This window comes from Lissotriton helveticus, chromosome 9 (genome assembly GCF_964261635.1).
Source record: "Lissotriton helveticus chromosome 9, aLisHel1.1, whole genome shotgun sequence".
Classification (NCBI taxonomy): domain Eukaryota; kingdom Metazoa; phylum Chordata; class Amphibia; order Caudata; family Salamandridae; genus Lissotriton; species Lissotriton helveticus.
In genome coordinates, this window is record NC_136070.1 from 950,909,982 (window position 1) to 950,929,293 (window position 19,312).

General features: G+C 45.6%; 1 protein-coding gene across 3 annotated transcripts in view; it reads right to left on the reverse strand.

Moving 5' to 3' along the window:
* The window catches only part of RNF123 (ring finger protein 123), a 1,600,675-nt gene that overhangs the window by 1,076,292 nt on the left and 505,071 nt on the right, over positions 1–19,312 (reverse strand). For 2 of the 3 annotated variants that reach the window (XM_078661207.1, XM_078661206.1), the window contains exon 20: positions 13,035–13,218. In XM_078661207.1, coding sequence (XP_078517333.1) covers positions 13,035–13,218 — 184 coding nt within the window. The remainder of the gene's footprint in view (positions 1–13,034; positions 13,219–19,312) is intronic. The other variant, XM_078661208.1, reaches the window with a different exon arrangement.

Genomic DNA, 19,312 nt, shown 5'->3' on the forward strand with positions numbered 1-19,312 from the left:
CGGATGAAGCCTCCACTCGTGGTCAGCTGGGAACTGCCGACTGAGACTATCTGCCCGCACGTTTAGAACTCCAGCCAGATTTGCCATCAGACAAATCTGATGGTCCTGAACCCAGGACCAGAGACGCAGAGCCTCTCTGCAAAGACAATGCGAACCTACTCATCCCTGCTTGTTGACATACCACATCGCGGTAGTGTTGTCCGTTAGGACTTGAACTGACTGACCGCGAAGGGAAGGAAGAAAGGCCTTGAGCGCCAAACGTATCGCCCGTAACTCCAGAAGGTTGATGTGAATCAACCTTTCCTCTGGAAACCAAAGACCCTTGATCTCCAGGTCCACCAGATGAGCCCACCCTAGAGTGGATGCATCGGTTATCACTGTGGCCACCGATGGAGGTAGATGGAAGGGCTTCCCTTGAGACAGATCACCTTCCACGCTCCACCAAGATAGATCAGACGCAGCTTCTCTGGAGATCCTCACATACTCCCTGAGATCTCCGTTGTGCTGATACCACTGCCTGCGGAGGCACCACTGGAGCGCCCGCATGTGCCAGCGTGCATGATCGACAAAACAGAATGCAGGAAGCAAACAGGCCAAGCAGGCGAAGGACCTTTAGGAATGGATCGACTGCTCCATTGTAAAACAAAGGAATCATTTCCTGAATGTCGAGAATCCTTTGAGGAGGAGGGAATGCTCGACAGACAGTAATATCCAGTACCGCCCCTATAAACAGGTTGTGCTGAGAGGGCACTAGGTGAGACTTGGGCACGTTTATCGAAAAAACAAATCTGTACAAAGGCTGCGTTGTCACTTGCAGATGATGACACACCTTCTCCGGCGACCCTGCTTTGATCAGCCAGTCGTCCAGATAGGGGAAAACCGAAATCCCCGACCTTCTGAGATGGGCTGCCAACCACTGCCATCACCTTGTTGAAGACTCGAGGTGCAGTAGTAAGAACAAACGGAAGGACCGCAAACTGATAATGTTCCACCCTACCGTGAAACGGAGATACTTCCTGTGCGACTTCAGGATTGGGATATGAAAATACGCGACCTGCAAGTCAATCGACACCATCCAATCCTCCTGTTGCAGCGCTTGAACATGCGCAAGGGTGAGTATCTTGAACTTTTCCTGCTTCAGAAAAAGGTCAAGATCCTGAGATCCAGGATTGGACGTAATCTGCCATCCTTTTTGGGTATCAGGAAATACCGAGAGTAGCAACCCTGACCCCTTTCCAGCTCCGGAACCACCTCTATCGCACCTTTTTTCAGTATTGTTAGGACTTCCTCCTGCAGGAGAAGAAGATGGTCCTCTGAGCAAATTCCGTGGCAAGGAGGGTAATTTGGAGGGAATTCCCGAAAGCATACCCATTCTCCACAAGATTGAGAACCCAAAGGTCTGTAGTGACCGATTCCCAATCTTGCAGAAAATAAGTAAGCCGACCCCCTACAGGACCGACATGATCCTGAATGGCGGATCTAGGGCTGCTTTGCTGTGGTAATAGGAGGGGAGGTAGAGGAGGAGGAGGAGGGCTGACGACCTCGTGGTTGACCTCTATACTTGCCGCTGTAGGATCTATACATCCGTTTATCCACCCAAACATCATTATATATCATCCATCCATACATCCAACCACTCATGCATCAGTCAATCAACGTACTTTCTCAGAATCCGCACATCTGCAGCATTCTCTCCATCTCATATCTAATCATACATGGCCTGCTTATAGTTTCTCACTCTGCTTAGCTGTATAATTTCCACCATCCATCAAGTAGCACGTGCCTGTTGCACATAGATAAAACTTGTTTTACCGCCTCCTGCCAATATTGGCACTCTTTAGATTTGATTAAAGCTTGTAAAACCAGCGCTGGTCTTATTACAATGTTTCTATGCTTGTGTGCATGTTCTACAAGTGTGTGCAAGTGGAGTTCTTGCTTGTTAATTATGGCTCTGCATATAACAAAATTCCTGTTCTCCGCTCTTCACCTAATCTCCCCATAGCTGCACACATTTACTGTATGTTGGCGGTCTCCCTCCCACATGTTGCTGTTTTCCACTGTTAAACTACCATTGCAGACATTCTCTCCACTCCCCAAACCACAACCGTAGAAAAACATGTTTTTCTAATTTTTATTTGTGTCAAATTCCTTCAGCGCAACTCTGCTTTTCACATTATTTTTAAAATTGGTGCAGTTTTATATACTGACCACCCAAAGCTTTTAAAATGTTTCACTTTTCCACCAGTTACGTTACACAAGAACATCTTAAAAATCAGTAAATCACGTTTCTCACAAGACTATCCATATTTTTTATGTTGCACATCTAACTCCCATATATCACAATCTTACACAATGGGCATTTACAGCAACGGCAAGGAAATTTTAAAGCTCAGATTTGCCTTTTATTTTTTTTGCGTTATCCTAATATATTTACTCTATGTTGGCCATTGAACTCCCGGACGTTGGAGATTTTTATTTATGGGTGCATATGATTGTATTTTTGACTTGCGCTGCTCGTCTATTCTCCCCGTGATGGCACACATTTACTGTATGTTGGACGATTACCTCACGCAGAACGCTATTTCCTATTGCCAAAATAATTTTGGACATCTCCTTTTCCACCCTCCAGATCGCAACTGTACAAAAACATGCTTTTCTGAAATATAATAAAGGGTTACAATATGGTTGGTGAACGTTGTTGGCTGCATTTGATTTTTGCTCACCAAGCTAAAACGTACAAAAAAATAAACGTATTATTGATCACATAGGCGAAACCTATTGCATTTGCCAATGTTTATTCATTCTTATAGTTTACAGCCCAATCAGCCCATGTACATTTCTCCATGCAGAAGGCAAAGAAACCCGCATTTAGTGCAAGGTGTCACTAGTAGCACCGCAGTTCAACTATCATGAGAGATGTTAGTGAGCCGCCCAAGAGCCTTGTTCATGAAGCCCATTCACATTGCATCAGTGAAGAATCCAGCTTCTTTGGTATTTTACCTAGCAGCCACCACATTATTAAGTGTTGCAGGCAGTAGGAAAGCCCACTCCTTGCTAGGCTGCTACAGGGTGTGCTCCTGAGATCAATCAAGGCCTCCCTGGCGTCGAACACTGCCGAGCTGTCAGGCTACAATTCGGATCCAGCATCTTTTGGGGTTAGGGGAGATAAAATAGGAGATGCGTGACAGTAAGAAGGCCTTGCACTATCACTCAGCATCTGAGCAACCTCTCTATTAGCGTGAGGGTGCCATCTTGCTTCTTCCACTCAAGGGACTGTGCCACTCCTTTCTAACCAGTTTTTGGGATCTACATTTCTGCCTAGGCGATAGGCAGCGTGTTCACCCACGTTCTGTGCTTAAAATTCATGTTCTTTAAGTGCCGAGATGTTGTATGGTGTTTAGAATGAGACGGAGCTCTGGGATTTTACAACTTCGCCACCATCTTGTTGCCCCCACTCTGTAGAAGTCTTAATACTTTGAGATCAAAGTTATGTTAGGTTATCCGATATTTGTAAAGTAAGAGAGGGATGAATATACTAGAGCGTGGGGCTAACCTTAGTGGTGCAACTCTAATACCTGCTTAAAAAGCCAGGTTTGTAAATCCGTCCTGAAGGCTTTTAATTCAGTAAGGGATCGAATGTGCAATGGGAGGGAGTTCCATGGAGTCGGGTGCAACACCGAGAACCTGCGTCCTCCAACTCCTGATTTGCAGCAGTTTGGCACCACCAGGAGATTAGCTGTAGAAAAGCTGAGCTGCCTTTTCACCACTTTACTCCTCAAGCAATCCTGGGCAAAGCCTTAAACACTAAGCAGAAAATGTTAAACTGAATACGCTGCTGGTAACCAATGTAGCTTGATTAGAAGAGTTAAGGTGTGTGATCTGCTAAAGGACCTTGAATACTAGCCTGTCCTCTGCAATCTGAAGCAGCTGCCTTTTATCAATACCGCAATTTGGGAGGCTAAGGGGAATACTATTTGTGTAATCCAATTTCCCAATGTTGGCAGAAGGCATAACAGTCCTCATCGCATCAAAAACAAAAATGGGTGTAGTTTCTTCATGGAGTGTAAAATAAAGACAAATTTTGAGACCACAGCATTAATTTGTGATCTTCGAGAAAGCTGTTGGTCAACTACTTAAGCTCCTTGCGGCTGACTTGGGAACCCATAACGGTACAATTTCACCAGGCTAATAAAGACTGGACCAAAATGCAGGATTGACATTTAAAACCACTACTTCGCTTTTCTCCACATTTAACTTGAGATAATGACTCCTCATCCAGCCACTGATAAAGCGCATCATATCTTTAAATAGGGACTGGGACGCATTATGGCTGTCAAGACATTGACATCTGAGAGTCATCAGCATAATTAAAAATCCAACATTCTTACCAGTCAGTTCTTTTATCAGGGGTTGAATGTAAATGTTGAACAGATGAGGCGAGACAGCCGAGCCTTGTGGGATCTCACAATCAACTTTAAACTCCTGCTGCCCTAAATTACGCCAAATGGATTGCCTAAAGTTATCCATTTATGTGCCATCTCAGAAATGCCACCACCCCATGCATGCTGGAGCAAGATGTTACAGTCCACCATGTCAAATGCTGTTGCAGCAAGACTAATGTTGAGATATGGCCCACATCCAAGTCCTTCCTAAGGTCATCAATAACCGATAGCATCACAGTTTCAGTGTTGCGTTTTGGACTGCTTGCTGAGGGTCAAGGAATGTAGTTCCTAGGTAACGTGAGATTCTAGGCCGTTGGCGCAGTAAGGTAATAAGGAAGGGAGAGAGGAGGTTCTTTAATTCCTCTGGGTACTCACTGTATCTAAATAACAGTAGCACTATGACTTTTTTAAAGTCATCCAGAACTATTTCCGTCTTCAAAAGGGAAACCAATAATCATTGAGTGGTCTTGCTATGGTAGGGGCTCTAACCTGCATGACTCTAGGTGGACAAGGATCTTAGGGGAGCCTAATTTTATGTGGGTCAGCAGGAGTAGTAATGAATTTTGATTTTAAGGGAAAAAGGTGGCTAACTTTACGCAGTCTTGCTCCTTCTCCTCTAACTTTCTAGCTTCTCAATCCCCAATCATAGGTGATAGCCTCTTTGATTGACATTATCTTTTCCATGAAGAACCTATTCAGATCATTGCAACGAGCATGCTTATAAACCCTCCCGTGCACATACAAAGCGCTAAACGCTGCAAGATGGCACTGCACTTCCTGCATCCCTCAATAAACAGCACACTACTACTACTGCACAGCATTCAGAAATAACAAGTTACTTACTTTTGGAAATGCTTTTTCTGGTGGATATAGAATCTACCCATGGATTCCTCACCTTTTGAATATCCCAATGCACCAGCATTCCACAAAACTTTTCTTTTCAGCTCTACTATGTCGACAAGGACGTTATAATGCCACAGCTCAGCACATGGCCCCGCATGACTTCATTGGCGCCATAAGAAGCCCTCAGTGTGCCTTCGAGGCAAATGGGTGAAACCAACAGTACCCATACAAAAGCATACGGTAGCTCTCACACCAAAGACACACACACACACACACACACACATATATATATATATATATATATATATATATATATATATATATATACACACATATACACATATATTTGTATATTGTGTATTTTATTTATATTTACGATTGTGTGTGTGTGTGTGTGTGTGTGTATATATATATATATATATATATATATATATATATATTCACACACACACACACACACACACACAATCGTAAATATCAATAAAATACACAAAATACAAATAGCCTTGGTTTTGGCATAGGCTGACAAGCAACGGGGATGAAGGTGGGTCAGTGAGGAATCCATAGGTAGATACTGTATCACCAGAAAAAGCTTTACTGAAGATAAGTAAATTGTTCTTCTGATAGATATATCTACCTGTGGATTTCTCACCTTTTGAATAGAATTCCCAAGCAGTCCCGCACCCTGAGGTGGGTGCCTGTCTTCTTATACCAAAACTCCTGCAAAACCGAACGGGCAAAGTGGCCGTCCCTCCTAACTTCGGAGTCTAAGCAATAGTGCATCACAAAAGTGTGGAAGGAGGCCCAAGTTTCCACTTTACAAATGTCAACCACAGGGACACCTCTTGCTAAAGCGCAAGTACAAGACTTAACTCTAGTTGCATGCGCTCTAATAGCTTCAGGTGGTACTTTTGTAAGCCATGGCGTAGAAGATCTTTATGCACAGGATGATCAACCTGGACAATGTTTTCTTATGCACTGCTTTTCAATTCATCATGCCCACATAGCCAACAAACAGCTGATCATTCAACCGTAAATCGCCAGTTCTCTCCATATCAAAGATAACAGCCCTTTTAGGGTCCAAACGACGAAGCCTTTCCTCCTCTTTAGATGGATGTGGAGGAGGATAGAAAGTAGGAAGGTTGATAAACTCCCCAAAGTGGAATGGAGTAACCACCTTTGGCAGTAAAGCAGCCCTGGTTCTCAATACCAACTTATCTGCATAAAAAATTGTGAAGGGAGGTTTCACACTTAATGCCTGCAATTCACTGACCCGTCTAGCAGACGTTATGGCAACCAGAAACATTGTTTTGAAAGTAAGTCGCAAAGGACAACTATGTGAAGGTTCAAATAGAGTACCCATAAGGTAAGTTAGTATCAAATTAAGATCCCACTGAGGCATAATAAAAGGAGTGGGAGAATATTTGTTAGTAAGTCCCTTAATAAAATCTTAACACTATAGGGAACTTAAACAGAGAAGTTTGATCAGGTAAACAAAGTAATGCCGGCAGGCAAATTTCCCTTAACTGCTGCAACTGCACAGCCTTGGTGCACCAGGGAAAACGCAAAATGCTAAATATCAGACAAATGGGCTTTTAAAAGGATCAATAGCATTTTATTCAAACCAATTCAACATCGCCCATCTGCCAGCATACACCAACTTGGTGGAGTGTCTTGTTGCCAATAAAGTAACATCTACCACATCAAGGGGAAGAGAAAAAGAACTCTGGTTGCCCCTTTCAATCTCCTGGCATGTATGGTGCAGGATCTGGAGATGGGGGTGTAGAACCTGCCACTGAGGCTGTGAGAGGAGGTCTGCCCTGTAAGGGAGATGGCGCGAAGGACACAGAGAGAAGTGAATTACGTCTGTGTATCACACCCTTCGCTGCCAGTCTGAGGTTATTAATATGACTTGGGCCCAGTCTTGGTGAATCTCCCACAGAAACCAAGGAAGCTAGGGTATGGGGGTATCGCATACAACAGCTGGGAGCCCCAGTCCGAATTAAAAAGAGTGCCCTAGTGCTACCTGCAATGGATACTGGAGGCCGCAGAATGAGGGGCAGTGCATGTCTCGTGCGTGGCAAAAAGGTATATCTGAGGGGTCTCCATAGCAAGTTAATGTGTTGTACCACTGTCAGATGGGACGCCACTCATAAATGGCTGGATAAGGACAACAGACTGCCTTCACACAAGTTCAGAACTCTGGACAAGTGATTTGCCCTGATGCAAATATGGTGGCCCGGAGCCCAGGGACCAGAACCTTAAAGCTTCTCTGTAGAGAGGATACGACCCTACTCCTCCCTGTTTATGTACCACAGCACGGAAATACTGTCATTTAAGACTTTAATCGACTGACCGCAAATGGAATGGAGGAAGACCGTGAGAGTCAGACGTATCGCCCACAATTCCAACAGATTGATATACAACAATCTTTCTTCTGGAAGCCAAATACCTTTGCAGTGTCACTGGAGATCTTGGCCGACTCCTTGAGATATCTATTGTGTTGAAACCACTGCCTGCAGAGGCACCACTTGAGTGCCATCATGTGCCAGTGTGCATGGGTGACCAGCAGAATGAATGAGGCCATCAGACCTAGCAGGTTTAAGACCTTCAGGACTGGAACCTTAGCTCCATTACGAAACATCGGAATCCAAGGAGGAGGAGGGTAGGTTCGATTCCCCATAATGTCTAGTACTGCTCAATAAACAGACATCGCTGAAAGGACTCTATCTGAGATTTGGGCCTAGTTGATGGAAAAGCCCAGGTTGAACAACAACTGCGTTGCCAACGCCATCTCTTGAGTTTTGGCTTTGAGCAGCCAATCGTCCAGGCAAGGGAATACTGGTATTCCCCATCTTGTGAGATGCACTGCAACCACTGCCATCACCTTTGTGAAGCCTCGAGGCGCAGAAGTAAGACCAAAAGATAGGAAACGGATAATGTGAGAACCCACGTGAAACAGAGATACTTCCTGTGCGATTGCAGAATAGGGATGTGAAAATATGCATCCTCCAAATCGATCTAGACCATCCAGTCTTCCTTCTCCAGTGCTAGCAACACCTGTGCAAGGGTAAGAATCTTGGACTTTTCCTGCTTGAGAAACCAGTTTAAAATCCTGAGGTCGAGGATCGACAGCAAACTACCATCCTTTTGGGAATCAAGTAGTACCTGGTATAGCATTCCTGACCCCGTTCCACCTCTGGAACCAACTTTAGGGCACCCCTTTGAAGTAGCATTTGAAATTCCTGTTGGAGGAGCAGAAGATGTTCTTCTGAACAAACACCTTGTTGGGGAGGAAAGGATGAGGGGAAACTCCTGGAAGGGTAGGGTGTACCCATTTTTCACAATATCTAAAACCCAAAGATCGGTTGTTATAGATCTCCATTGCAGTTGAAAATAGGCCACCCGTCCTCCCATTGGGCAAGCATGCTCCAAAATGGCGAAACTAGGGCTGCTTTCCTGCGATGTTGGCAGGGGAGGAAGAGGAAAAGGAGGAAGTTGGCTGATCGGTGGCTCCACGTTGTCTAAACCCGCCCTGCCCTCTATAGCTCCTATAGAGAGGTTTGGAGGGCTACTGCTGCTGTTGTTTCTGGTACTGGCTCCTCCTTTGAAAGGAAAAGTTTCTACCATACGCAACTGCCTGTAATCTTTAGGCTGTGTCTGAAGACCCAAAGATATCACAGTTGCTTTACTATCCTTGAATCTTTACAAGGCAGAATTTGCCTTGATGCCAAATGGTCTTGAATCATCAAATGACAAATCAATCAAGGTAGGCTGAACATCCGGCAAGAAACCAGACCCCCCCCCCTCCCTCAGCCATGCGTGTCCCCTTGTAGTAACTGAAAACCCTACTGACCTCGCCACTGAGTCAGCCGTATCTAAGTCGACTGAATAGCTTGGAGGGTAGCTGCCTGACTGTTGTTCAGCAATTCTGAAAAGTGCCCTTGAACTTCGTCAGGTAATTTTTGGAACACTGTCTTGGCTGATTCCATTAACGAATGGATGCATCGTCCAAACAAACAGGTTGCATTGGTTGACTCCAGGGTCATGCTACCAGAAGAAAACACCTTCTTTGCAGATTGCTCCATTGTCTTTGACTCTCTATCTGCTGAAGTTGTACAAACAGTCCTGAGTTAACTTTGAGGAACAGGATGCTTACACCACCAAACTTTAAGGTGTAAGATGTTTGGACAAGAATAACGAGTCATGGAGCAGGTTTGTAACTCCTTGAAATGGGTCTAGACATTGCTCCCACCCTGAGTGTAGGAAGCGGGCTCTTTATATAGTATACCAAAAAGAGGTATACTGTGCAAAGAGTCAGGTATTCCCTTATGACAGGGGCTTGCTCTAGCAATCCCACGGTGCTCTTCTAGGGAGTAGTGTGGTCCAGCAGCCTTAGGCTTATCAGAGAGGAGTGTTAGACATCGGCAATACAGACACAGTCAATAAATGATGCACACAACTCAATATAGAGATCCACACCAATTTATAAAAATGTATCTTATTGTTATATAAATTTTGACACCAAGATCATCAAAAGCGGTTAAGTATGCTTCGAGATAGAAATACTTTTACATTTCAAAAGTCAACACTTATGGCAATTGTCAGAGGCTGCAATGTTATCCTATAAAGGCAACACATACACTGCATACAAGTAGTTCACAGGGACTTACAAGACCAATCTCCTGGACTTAAAGTAAGTATGGGGCAAGGTTTAAGGCCACACCAACAGGTCACCTCGGGAGGCTATGGGGCATGTGGATGCAGAGTTGTGTTTGGTTGCAAAGAGGCTGCTGGTTTAGACAGGGAAAGCAGCCAGGCAGAACCAACAAGGAAGCTCAAGTCTCACGATGCTCGGGAATGTGTGGACACCTTAATGGTGGGACGGAAAGGGGGGGGTCGATCCTCTTCTGTGCGGGAACTCAGATTTGCATACCAAAGGCGGTGGGCTCTGAAGCTTCCTACTTTAGAATGCTAATTTGCATGTCATCCCATGGGAGGGGGTGTAAACACTGACTGCCTGAGAAGATCACAAAAAAGGGCCTCACCCGTCGGGGTCAGAAACTCATCTATGGTCGCAGGCTGGCTAGGACCAGTCAAGTCAGTTCACCAGTAATTGGCAGGTTTTCAGGGGGCACCTCTAAGGTGCCCTCTGGGTGCATGTATTAATAAATCCATCACTGGAATCAGTATGGGTTTATTAATATAAGATATTTGATACCAAACATCTCTAGTTTCAGTGAAGCCATCATGTAGCTGGGGAACTCGTTTTTGACCGGTGTCCAGCACATGTACTTAAAATGGCTTCTCAGGTCACTTGTACTGGCAGTAATTGAACTGGCCAGCATAGAGGCATATATGCTCATGAAGATATGTCCACACATGCAATATAATGCACACTGCCTTAGGGCTGTAAGGCATGCTGTAGGGGTGACTTACAAATATTACATGCAGTGTTAAGGGACATGGTACATAGGTGTTTGACATGTTGTGTTTCTTTTTAGAGCACTATGTCACACAGCCTGCAGTGGCAGTATGTGTGTGAGTTTGGTGCTGGGTCCTTTAGAGTGGCACAATATATGATGTAGCTCTTAGGGACCTTCTTTAGTACCTATGCCCTAGGTACCAGTGATAACACTTACTAGGAACTTAAAGAGGTGCTAAAGGCATGGTCACTTGGCGATCAAATAACCAGTTGCCTTGTTTTGTGAAAGAACACAGGCACCTGGAACCTGTTTAGCAGGAACCCAGTGCACTTCAGTCAAAGTTGCATCAAACACCAGGCAAAAAGTGGGGGGACTACTACAATAAAAACACAGTTTCCTACACTAAGTACCCAGACCACTCACCACCTCAAAAGCTTTAAACTCCAGACCCAAATACACTATCTTCCCTCCTTCTATTTCCAAAACAGTACTGCTCCTCCTCAAGAAGCCTATACACTTCTTTTCGAGATCTATGTTTCAACACCGGCGTCAGTGAAGGTAGGGACGGGCCCAGGGATCTTGGTGCATGCATAGAAGATGTCATAGGAACAGGAGTGGATGGATGCGAGGCCAGTCTGGATCCAGTCAATGCCGGAGAAGGCTCAACCAGTGCTGAAGACTCTTGCCAAACTTCTTCCACTAGTGATGGTGTCGCCTCACTCGGTGCTGGGGAGGGCCAGAAAACCTGAGCCATCTGTAGGAACAGTGCACGTATACTGTGCTGGAAAACCTCCCAACAAATATCAAGAAAGTAGACCCATGGGGCCTGCAGGCGCACCTGATGGAGTCATTGCCCTACTGAAAATGCTAAACATAGCATTCAAGAATCTCGATGGATCGGACCCTGTAGTCAGAAACATCGAATACTCCTGCTTCTGTCTAGGAGGCAGAGGCAGAACTGGTGGGAGAACTGGATCTGGTACTGACTCCGGATCAGGGCATACATGTGGAGTCAAGGCCCTTGGGCTCGATGGTGATGCCAGAGTGACCCCTGAAGATGGCGTTGGAGAAACCTCACCGCTCTCTTCATGAGTCTTTGAACCAGGGACACCGACTTCGTATAGTCATCCCTCGAAGAACGACACCAGGAACCATGATGCCGCTTATAATTGTGCTTCCTTTTTGATGACTCAGAAGAGTGGGGAGACGGTGGGCCCGACCGAGGACGAGACTTCAGACGTCCTCTTTTCTCCTTCCTTGCCTTGGCCATGAAGAGCTTCACCTCGGTCTCCTTCAACTCCTTGGGATTCATTTTCTGGCATGAAGAACAGGCGTCAACGTAGTGATCCGAGCTCAAACACCAAAGACAGTCATCAGGAGGATCAGTGATTGACATCTGACCTTCACATTCCCTGCAAAGCTTGAATCCAGCCTTGCGCGGAGGAGACCTCTTTCCTTTAACAACGTGCTCTTTCTTGGAAAAAAATGTTGCAATACTTCTTACACCTTCAGGAGAGCCTAGGAAAACATAGTTACACATCAAAGCATAGAAAAAAGGGAACTGAAGTTAGCACACCAACAAGGACTTCTCCCATGACATCACATCGGTTCATGTGCAGAGCCGTGGCAATATAAAGTCCACGTCTACGCGGGAAAGCTGAAAAGAAAAGTTTCAGTGGAATGTTGGTGCACTGGGATATCCAAAGGGTGAGGAATCCACAGGTGGGTGTATCCATCAGAAAGAAGTTGTTAAAAACACCTCTCTAGGTATCAAATGGCCTTAGAATTTGAAGAATGTAATAGGGTGGGTGGATAATATCACAGCTTATCTATGGATCTATCCTCAGTATCAATACTATACTAGACTCGGGATGGTTGATTTTCTGAGAAGTAGAAATGTAGGACGTTTGCAAGTAACCAGGTTTAACTTCACAGGTGGGTGTTGCTTGATTGAATGAAAACATAATTTACAATTAGAAAGTCATTAAAATAAACAACACAACAAGGATAGGTTTGGTAGGATAGGCAGAATTGTTGTGTTAGAGAATGACCGGGCACCATATCCAGTGTGCAGTTATAGAAAGAGTGTCAGTGGTTTGTAGTAAGCTCTACAGTTAGTAGCTAGGCGAAGCTTTACTATGACTGCACAGCACGAAAGGTAAAACGTAAAGATCTATGTTAACTGAATGGCCAAGCCTTACCATCACTGCAGAACATATAGTGTGAAGAAAGCTTTACAATTAGTGCATGGTCAAGTTCTGCCACCACTGCACAGCACAGCAAGGCCTTCCTGGAGCATACTATTTGACTGACTTAACCTTACCCTCACTGCAGATCAAAGGGGAAGGACAGTTGGTACTGTTATCTGTGAGTGACCATGCTTTACCATCACTGTTGAGCGTGGGGGAGTTCTTGATTTTGTATTCATCCCAGTATGATCTTAAAGCTGTGATGAGCCGATGCAAGAAGCACACCATGTATTCAGGAGGACAGAGGACTGTCGGGTTCTAGGGGAAAAGTAGAGCCAGTGTTAGAAGAAGCACAAAGCATAACAAAAACAAAAAATAGATACAGGACTGATGCAGAGTTTGCTTATTTCCCGTATAGAAAAGCTGTGCATAACAGAATGCATTTGCTTCCAAAGTGATATCACAGTTCACAAAGAAGAGGTTACAGAATTTGTTTTAAGAGTGCGCCTAAAGAATCAGGTCTTTAAAAAGTGGTTGCTTCATGTGAGGATTTGGGTGTATTATATGATATGGCTGTGAGGCCTTATCGTGGCAAACACTCGCAAAAACTGTCTTAGGTCCATTCAGGCTTGTTTGTATCACCTTTGCTCAAGCCCGGGTAGCTGTGGGTTCGGCCAGCAAGGCCTTACAAAGGAACTTAGTGTAAAGCATTTAACCGTACCAAACAAAGAAATAAAGTCACACAACACAAAAGAAATTGGACACCAATTTATAAACAGTATATTTTTAAGAATGGTTAGAGACCTTGATAATCAATATTCACCGGAGGGTTCCAGAGATACAGATGTCTGACAATATAAAGACTTTTAAATGCAACTGCAAACAAGCATTGGTCAACAAAAAGTTAGTAAACTTTTAAAAAGTTTGACAGAGTTAGTTTGGCAACTCCAGCCTGGCTTGTGAAACCAAATCTGACAGGATGGAAGTCTAGGGGACCAGAGAGGATACTGTACACAGTTGCCTGGTCACCAGAGTGTTTTTATGTATAATTGTAAACTTTACAGGATAATCCACCTACACTAATGGAGTGGTCCTGATGCGGAGGCAAAAACATGCTCCAGTTGGGGAGCAGTAGACGGGGTGCCTTTGTGGTGTGTCCTATTGCCACGTGTGGTGTGGGGAGACTTGGCCACAGAGTTTGGGGTCCCACAAAATCCTCTTGGATGCAACAGCTGACCAGTTGATGCTGGGTTATTGGTCTCCTTGCATCGCAGTTGGGGAAAATCCTCTGGCAGGGTCTAGTGTCCCTCCAGGGTGACAAATCCGGACTCTGACAGTACTCCCGGGTTCAGCAGACTTGGATCGATCTATTTGTGCGCCAGGCTGGTTGGGTTTCTTCAGCTCTTCTGTCTGTGGAGCTGGGTCCAGGGGATCAGCCAACTGCTCCTTTGAGTCACTGCTTAGATCTGGGGCTAGGAATCACCAAGCTCGGAGCCACAGACAAAGTCCAAACTTTATTAGCCTAACGTGTAGCAGGTGCAGTCCTTCCAACAATGCAGACTATCTTCATGCAGCTTCAAGTGCAGCAGGGCAGTTCTTCTTCGGTCCCTTCTTAAAATCCAAGATGATCTGAGAGACAGGGCACCAGGGGTGCCATATGTATCCAAGGAAAGTGCTATGCGATCACTAGACAATGGCCTACTTGGTCCCCTCCTTTCTAGTGATGTGTTTCCTGCAATGTGTGGCATCTGGCTATCCCAGAGTGCACTATTCTAACCACTCTGGAAATGTTGGGACCCCTCTTCGGTCGTAAGGAACTTTGTAGGCCACCCTAGAGGTGTGGCTACCTAAGGGCTACACGCCCATGGAAAAATCGGTTTGGGGACGGGTTTTCCTTCTCTGTCCCTGTTCTCTGTCCCGGTCTCCAACTTATCTACATGAACAGAAGGTAGACTACTTGGGAGTTATGTCATTAGCAGCCCTTCAAAGGCGGCTTCCCATTGGAAGCTCGCCTTTTGGGCCAATACGCTGAATGGCCTTCCTGGAAAAGGCGGTCATAACTCACTTTGTGGCAACTGCGCATGTTCCTAATCCGGGGGGTCATTCACACATCTCCTCAGATAGGTAGAATGTCTGTGTATCAGTTAGGTAGTCCCATACAGAAGTTAGCCATGCTGGGGTGCCAGCCGGTAACCCTGTGTTAACTAACGGGGCTACTAACTTTTCCTTAGCAAAATGACAATTTTGAAGTGCTGCTGTTAAGATATATAAAAGTATGTCTTAGTTAACAAATTATAGCTCTCTGCCATAGGGCTTGAGGAAAGTCGGATCTGCTTTCATGGTTACCCCCACTTTCTGCTGGTATTATACTGTTTTCTGACTAGGCTGACTGGGATCCTGATTATAAGGACCCCAGTCCCTGTGCTCTCTCTCCCTAAATGTGACTATGGTAAGTACTTTGGTACCTTACTAATTGGCTACTGGTGTATCCTAGTATATGGTACTAAGGTACCCAGGGGATATGTACACCAGGGGCCTCCCATGGTCTGCAGCATGCATTATGCCACCCATGAGAGACCACTCAAACTGTGACTAGAGGCCTGCCATTGCAGCCTTTGTGAGCTGATGCTAGCACCACTCGCCACAGATACAAGTTTCCTTATATCAGAGCTCACCACCCTTAAAACCTATAAGTCACTCATAAAACAGGCCTGTCAATCCTGAAGGAACGGTGCTAAGTGTGAAGGTGCCCTGCATGAGTGGGGCACCCCCTAAAAACCCCGGAGTCGATTCTCCAGGCTTTGTAAGTGCGGTCAGCCATTTAATACATATAGTGGACATCAAGTCAATTACGAGATACCTAACTATATATTGGCTGCACCGAAACCAGTCGAAACCAGTCGTGTTTGGTATCAAACATGTTGGAATCTTACATGTTGGATGTAGGATCCCATGTACAGGGGGGCTCCCCTGTATTCCCTGTACCAGCCTTTCAGGGTGTAACAGCAAGCTAGTGCTGCTGCCGACCACAGAAACAATCCTGCCCTCCTGCTGCTGAACTCGAGCAGGGGAAGATAGAATAATAGGTTTCCTGTCACAGGGAGGTGTAACCGCCTCCCAGACAGGACTTAGTGTATTCGGCTGGGATAGGGGTTCTTGTCAGCGCCACCAGACTGCATTTAAGGGCACATCTGGTGCCCTCCTTCATACTTCAGTTGGAACCAGTTCAGAGAGACGCAGGCTCCCGCTCTGGCGTGAAACTGGACAAAGGCCATGGGAGTATCCTTCCCTCTGTCCAGCCCCTCCTCTGAGACGGATCCCTCAATCATTCAAACCCTTTCCCTAGGGTACGTAAGGGCTTACCTGTGGGTGGCTCCTCAGATTCGTCGTGGGACGAGGGTCGTCGACATTTCTACTTCCACCGTCTGGGCACATTAGACTTTGTTGGACTTTGCTTGGAAACTGAGACTGTACCAAGAAAGACTCCTGCTGCTCCGGGTCTTGTTGTTCTGCCAGTCTTCCGTGTCATCTGTGCCTGTGCTTCATCCAGGTTCTTCTCGAGGCCTTTGGGCATCAAAGACACCCGAAGAAATCTCCCTTGGAGTGAAGGAGTCACTCCCTTGCATCTGCAGGCACCGCTACAAAAATGACTGATCTGCTGCTCCTGATGTCCCATGGACTTCAAAAGGCTCAACAACACAGGTGGTGGTTCTGTAACTCCCTCGAGGCATGCACTGTCTTCTCAGCAAGTTTGAGGCAAGTATCCCTCGTTGGAACAGCTGGAACAGCACCTCTGTGCACCCCGTTGACTTGCAGTTACAAGGCTAGTTGACTCTGTCCTCCAGAGATCTTCGAGCACAAGAAGCCCCAGCCTCCAGCATCTCTTCCTGCCAAAATCTTTGTCCTCACTGCATCCTGTGCACTGTGGACCTGCATCTTTGGTGAGCTGCTCAAGGTCCTCTTGCGACTCGTGTGCCTTTGGCCTGTGAGTCATCTTTCGGACCTTTTTGAGCTTCAGTGGTCTCCACTGCTTGCTCGGGCCCTGCTCTGAATCTCCTGCCAGGCCCTTGGACCTTGCTGGTACCAACGTTGCACCTTTTTTGTCTTCCACGTCTGTTGCTGCTGCGAAGGCTCATTAGTGCTCCTGCCGGACACCGACCCCCTGGTTCTCGACTTCCGAAGGGGGACAGCTCGTGAATGGCTCATGGTCTTCCACAGCAGCGCCTGGTCTTCACAGCTGCAGCGACAAGGTCACCGTCAACTCTCCTGCATCATCCGTCATGGGTGGTCATTGGTCTTCCGTGCCTCCTGGTCATTCCTGAGTGGCATAGTCTCTGTCCCCTCTGCTTGCAGGTACTCCTCTTCAAGAATCGACCGTTGGATTCCACCAGACTCTTTCGCCTTCTTTGCCAGCAGCATCTTTTCTGAAGTCCTCTATTGTGGTCTACAGCAGTTTCCATCCCTTCGCACCTATGCACCCGGCCTGCCTGGTGTAGGTATCCTGGTTCCTGGGGTATCCACGGGTTGAGTGACTCTCCAATCTTCTGTCTTCCAAAGGGTTTCTTCAGGGTCCACTGGGAAGGGTCCTTCTTGAAAACTGCAACCGCAACTTTCCCCTTGACTTGCATTGAGTACCCAACTGTGTTTCCACTCTGCAGGCAGCCTCAGTTGGGTTCCTGGGTACTTACCTCAGGTGGGTCCATAAGTCCTTAGCTCTTCTGAGTCTTCTGGTCCAAGTCTCAACTTTGATTGCAGTTCGCATTGAACTTTTTTAGTATATAGTTTTGTCTCCCCCTAGAGACCACTGTGTATTTGTGCTTACTTACCTGTTTTACATTTGAAGTATTGTGTGTATTGTGTTTATATCTCCGGGTAGAAGATATACCAATGTGTTAGTGAGTGTGTATAAGATATAGAACTACTTTTATAACTACACTGTGTGGTTCTTTTTCATTTAACCTATACTATATGATTAGTTCAACTAAAACAAGCTGCTTAACACCCAGGCTGGCTTTTCTCCACAGCTACATTTCGAGAGCTTTCTATGGTTGTCTAAGACAACTAAAATCACCATAATGGTTGCCTGGATTAGTGCAAGGTGCTTCATTTAAATAAGTGTGCACCATATACTAAGCCAGCCTCCTACAGGACTCCATAGGCCTTCCTTAGGGGAAACTTACACATACACAGAGGGTTAAGGGAAGTGGTGGCTTTGCTATTGGTTTTAAATGGCAAACTCGAGCTAGCAGGGTAAACACTGCTCTTCCAGTCTGCAGTGGCAGGCTGGGAGCCATTTTGTCCTTTGTTACATTCAGGGTGGCACAAACAGTGCTGCAGCCTTTGGTGGACACTCTGTCTTACATGCTCTGGGTACTGTTTACTAGGGACTTGTAAGCAAGTCAGCACTTGCCAATTGGGCACAGCTAATTTGACATATACTTTGTAAGGGATTAGAACACTGGCACTGAGGTCTGGTTGGCAGGCCTCAGTGTGCTCTCAGAGTCAGCCAGCAGCATCACTCCAAAAACATGGGGGTAAATATGTCAAAAGAGGCATTTCCTTAGACTCAGCAAGTTTAGAATTGCAATAACCCGAACAAGCTTATTGGCGTGAATATCAGTGTAGACAGCTCTGGTACAAATAATGAAGAAAGAACAGTTGACAAGAGGACGATATAACAATATAGCGAACTTAGATGACAAAGTATTAGTCGGTGGACCACCAGTGATGAGGTTGAAAATGAGATATGATTGTTAGCAAAAAGGTGGTTGATAAGAAAATACCCATCAACTTTAGTTTAACAGCGGACAGGATTTTGCTCTTAGATAACAGTCTAGGTGTTTTTCGTGACACTTTTCCAGTGTCAGCATTGTCTATGGCTTCATCAATAGAGGTGGACTGTTTTTGTCAGACCAGATACAAATTTTACAGGTGCTTCTGGGGTGAACTCCGAAGGCATCTCCAAATAGTTCCTCTTCTGCCTCTCATTAGAAAAAGTTTCTGGAGAGCCCCTTTCACTGAATCATGCAGCGAGGAGGGGGCACGTGCAGTATTTGGGACACCTACCTCGTATGAATAATGCTAGGTGCTGGTCTCCATCGTAGAGAAGTTTTGAAGAAAGGTCTTACGGAAGTCTCGTTTGGATGACTTATGCTTTGGATAAAGATAGTAAAAGCCTTTAAGATATGGATCGTTTAATAAATAATATCTTCAATCCACAAGTAAAACAGGTCGTGAAGAGAGACTATTTATTTTTAAGAGAGCTTGGCACTGTCAGTGAAACTTTCCCTGATCAAGGAACAATTATCGTAAATACACATTCACCTACAATGTAATAGGTGAAACTGAGCCTGGGAGTCCATCTATGGCAGGTGAAAATCCGGACTTTTCTGAGGCATATGTAGCAGATAGA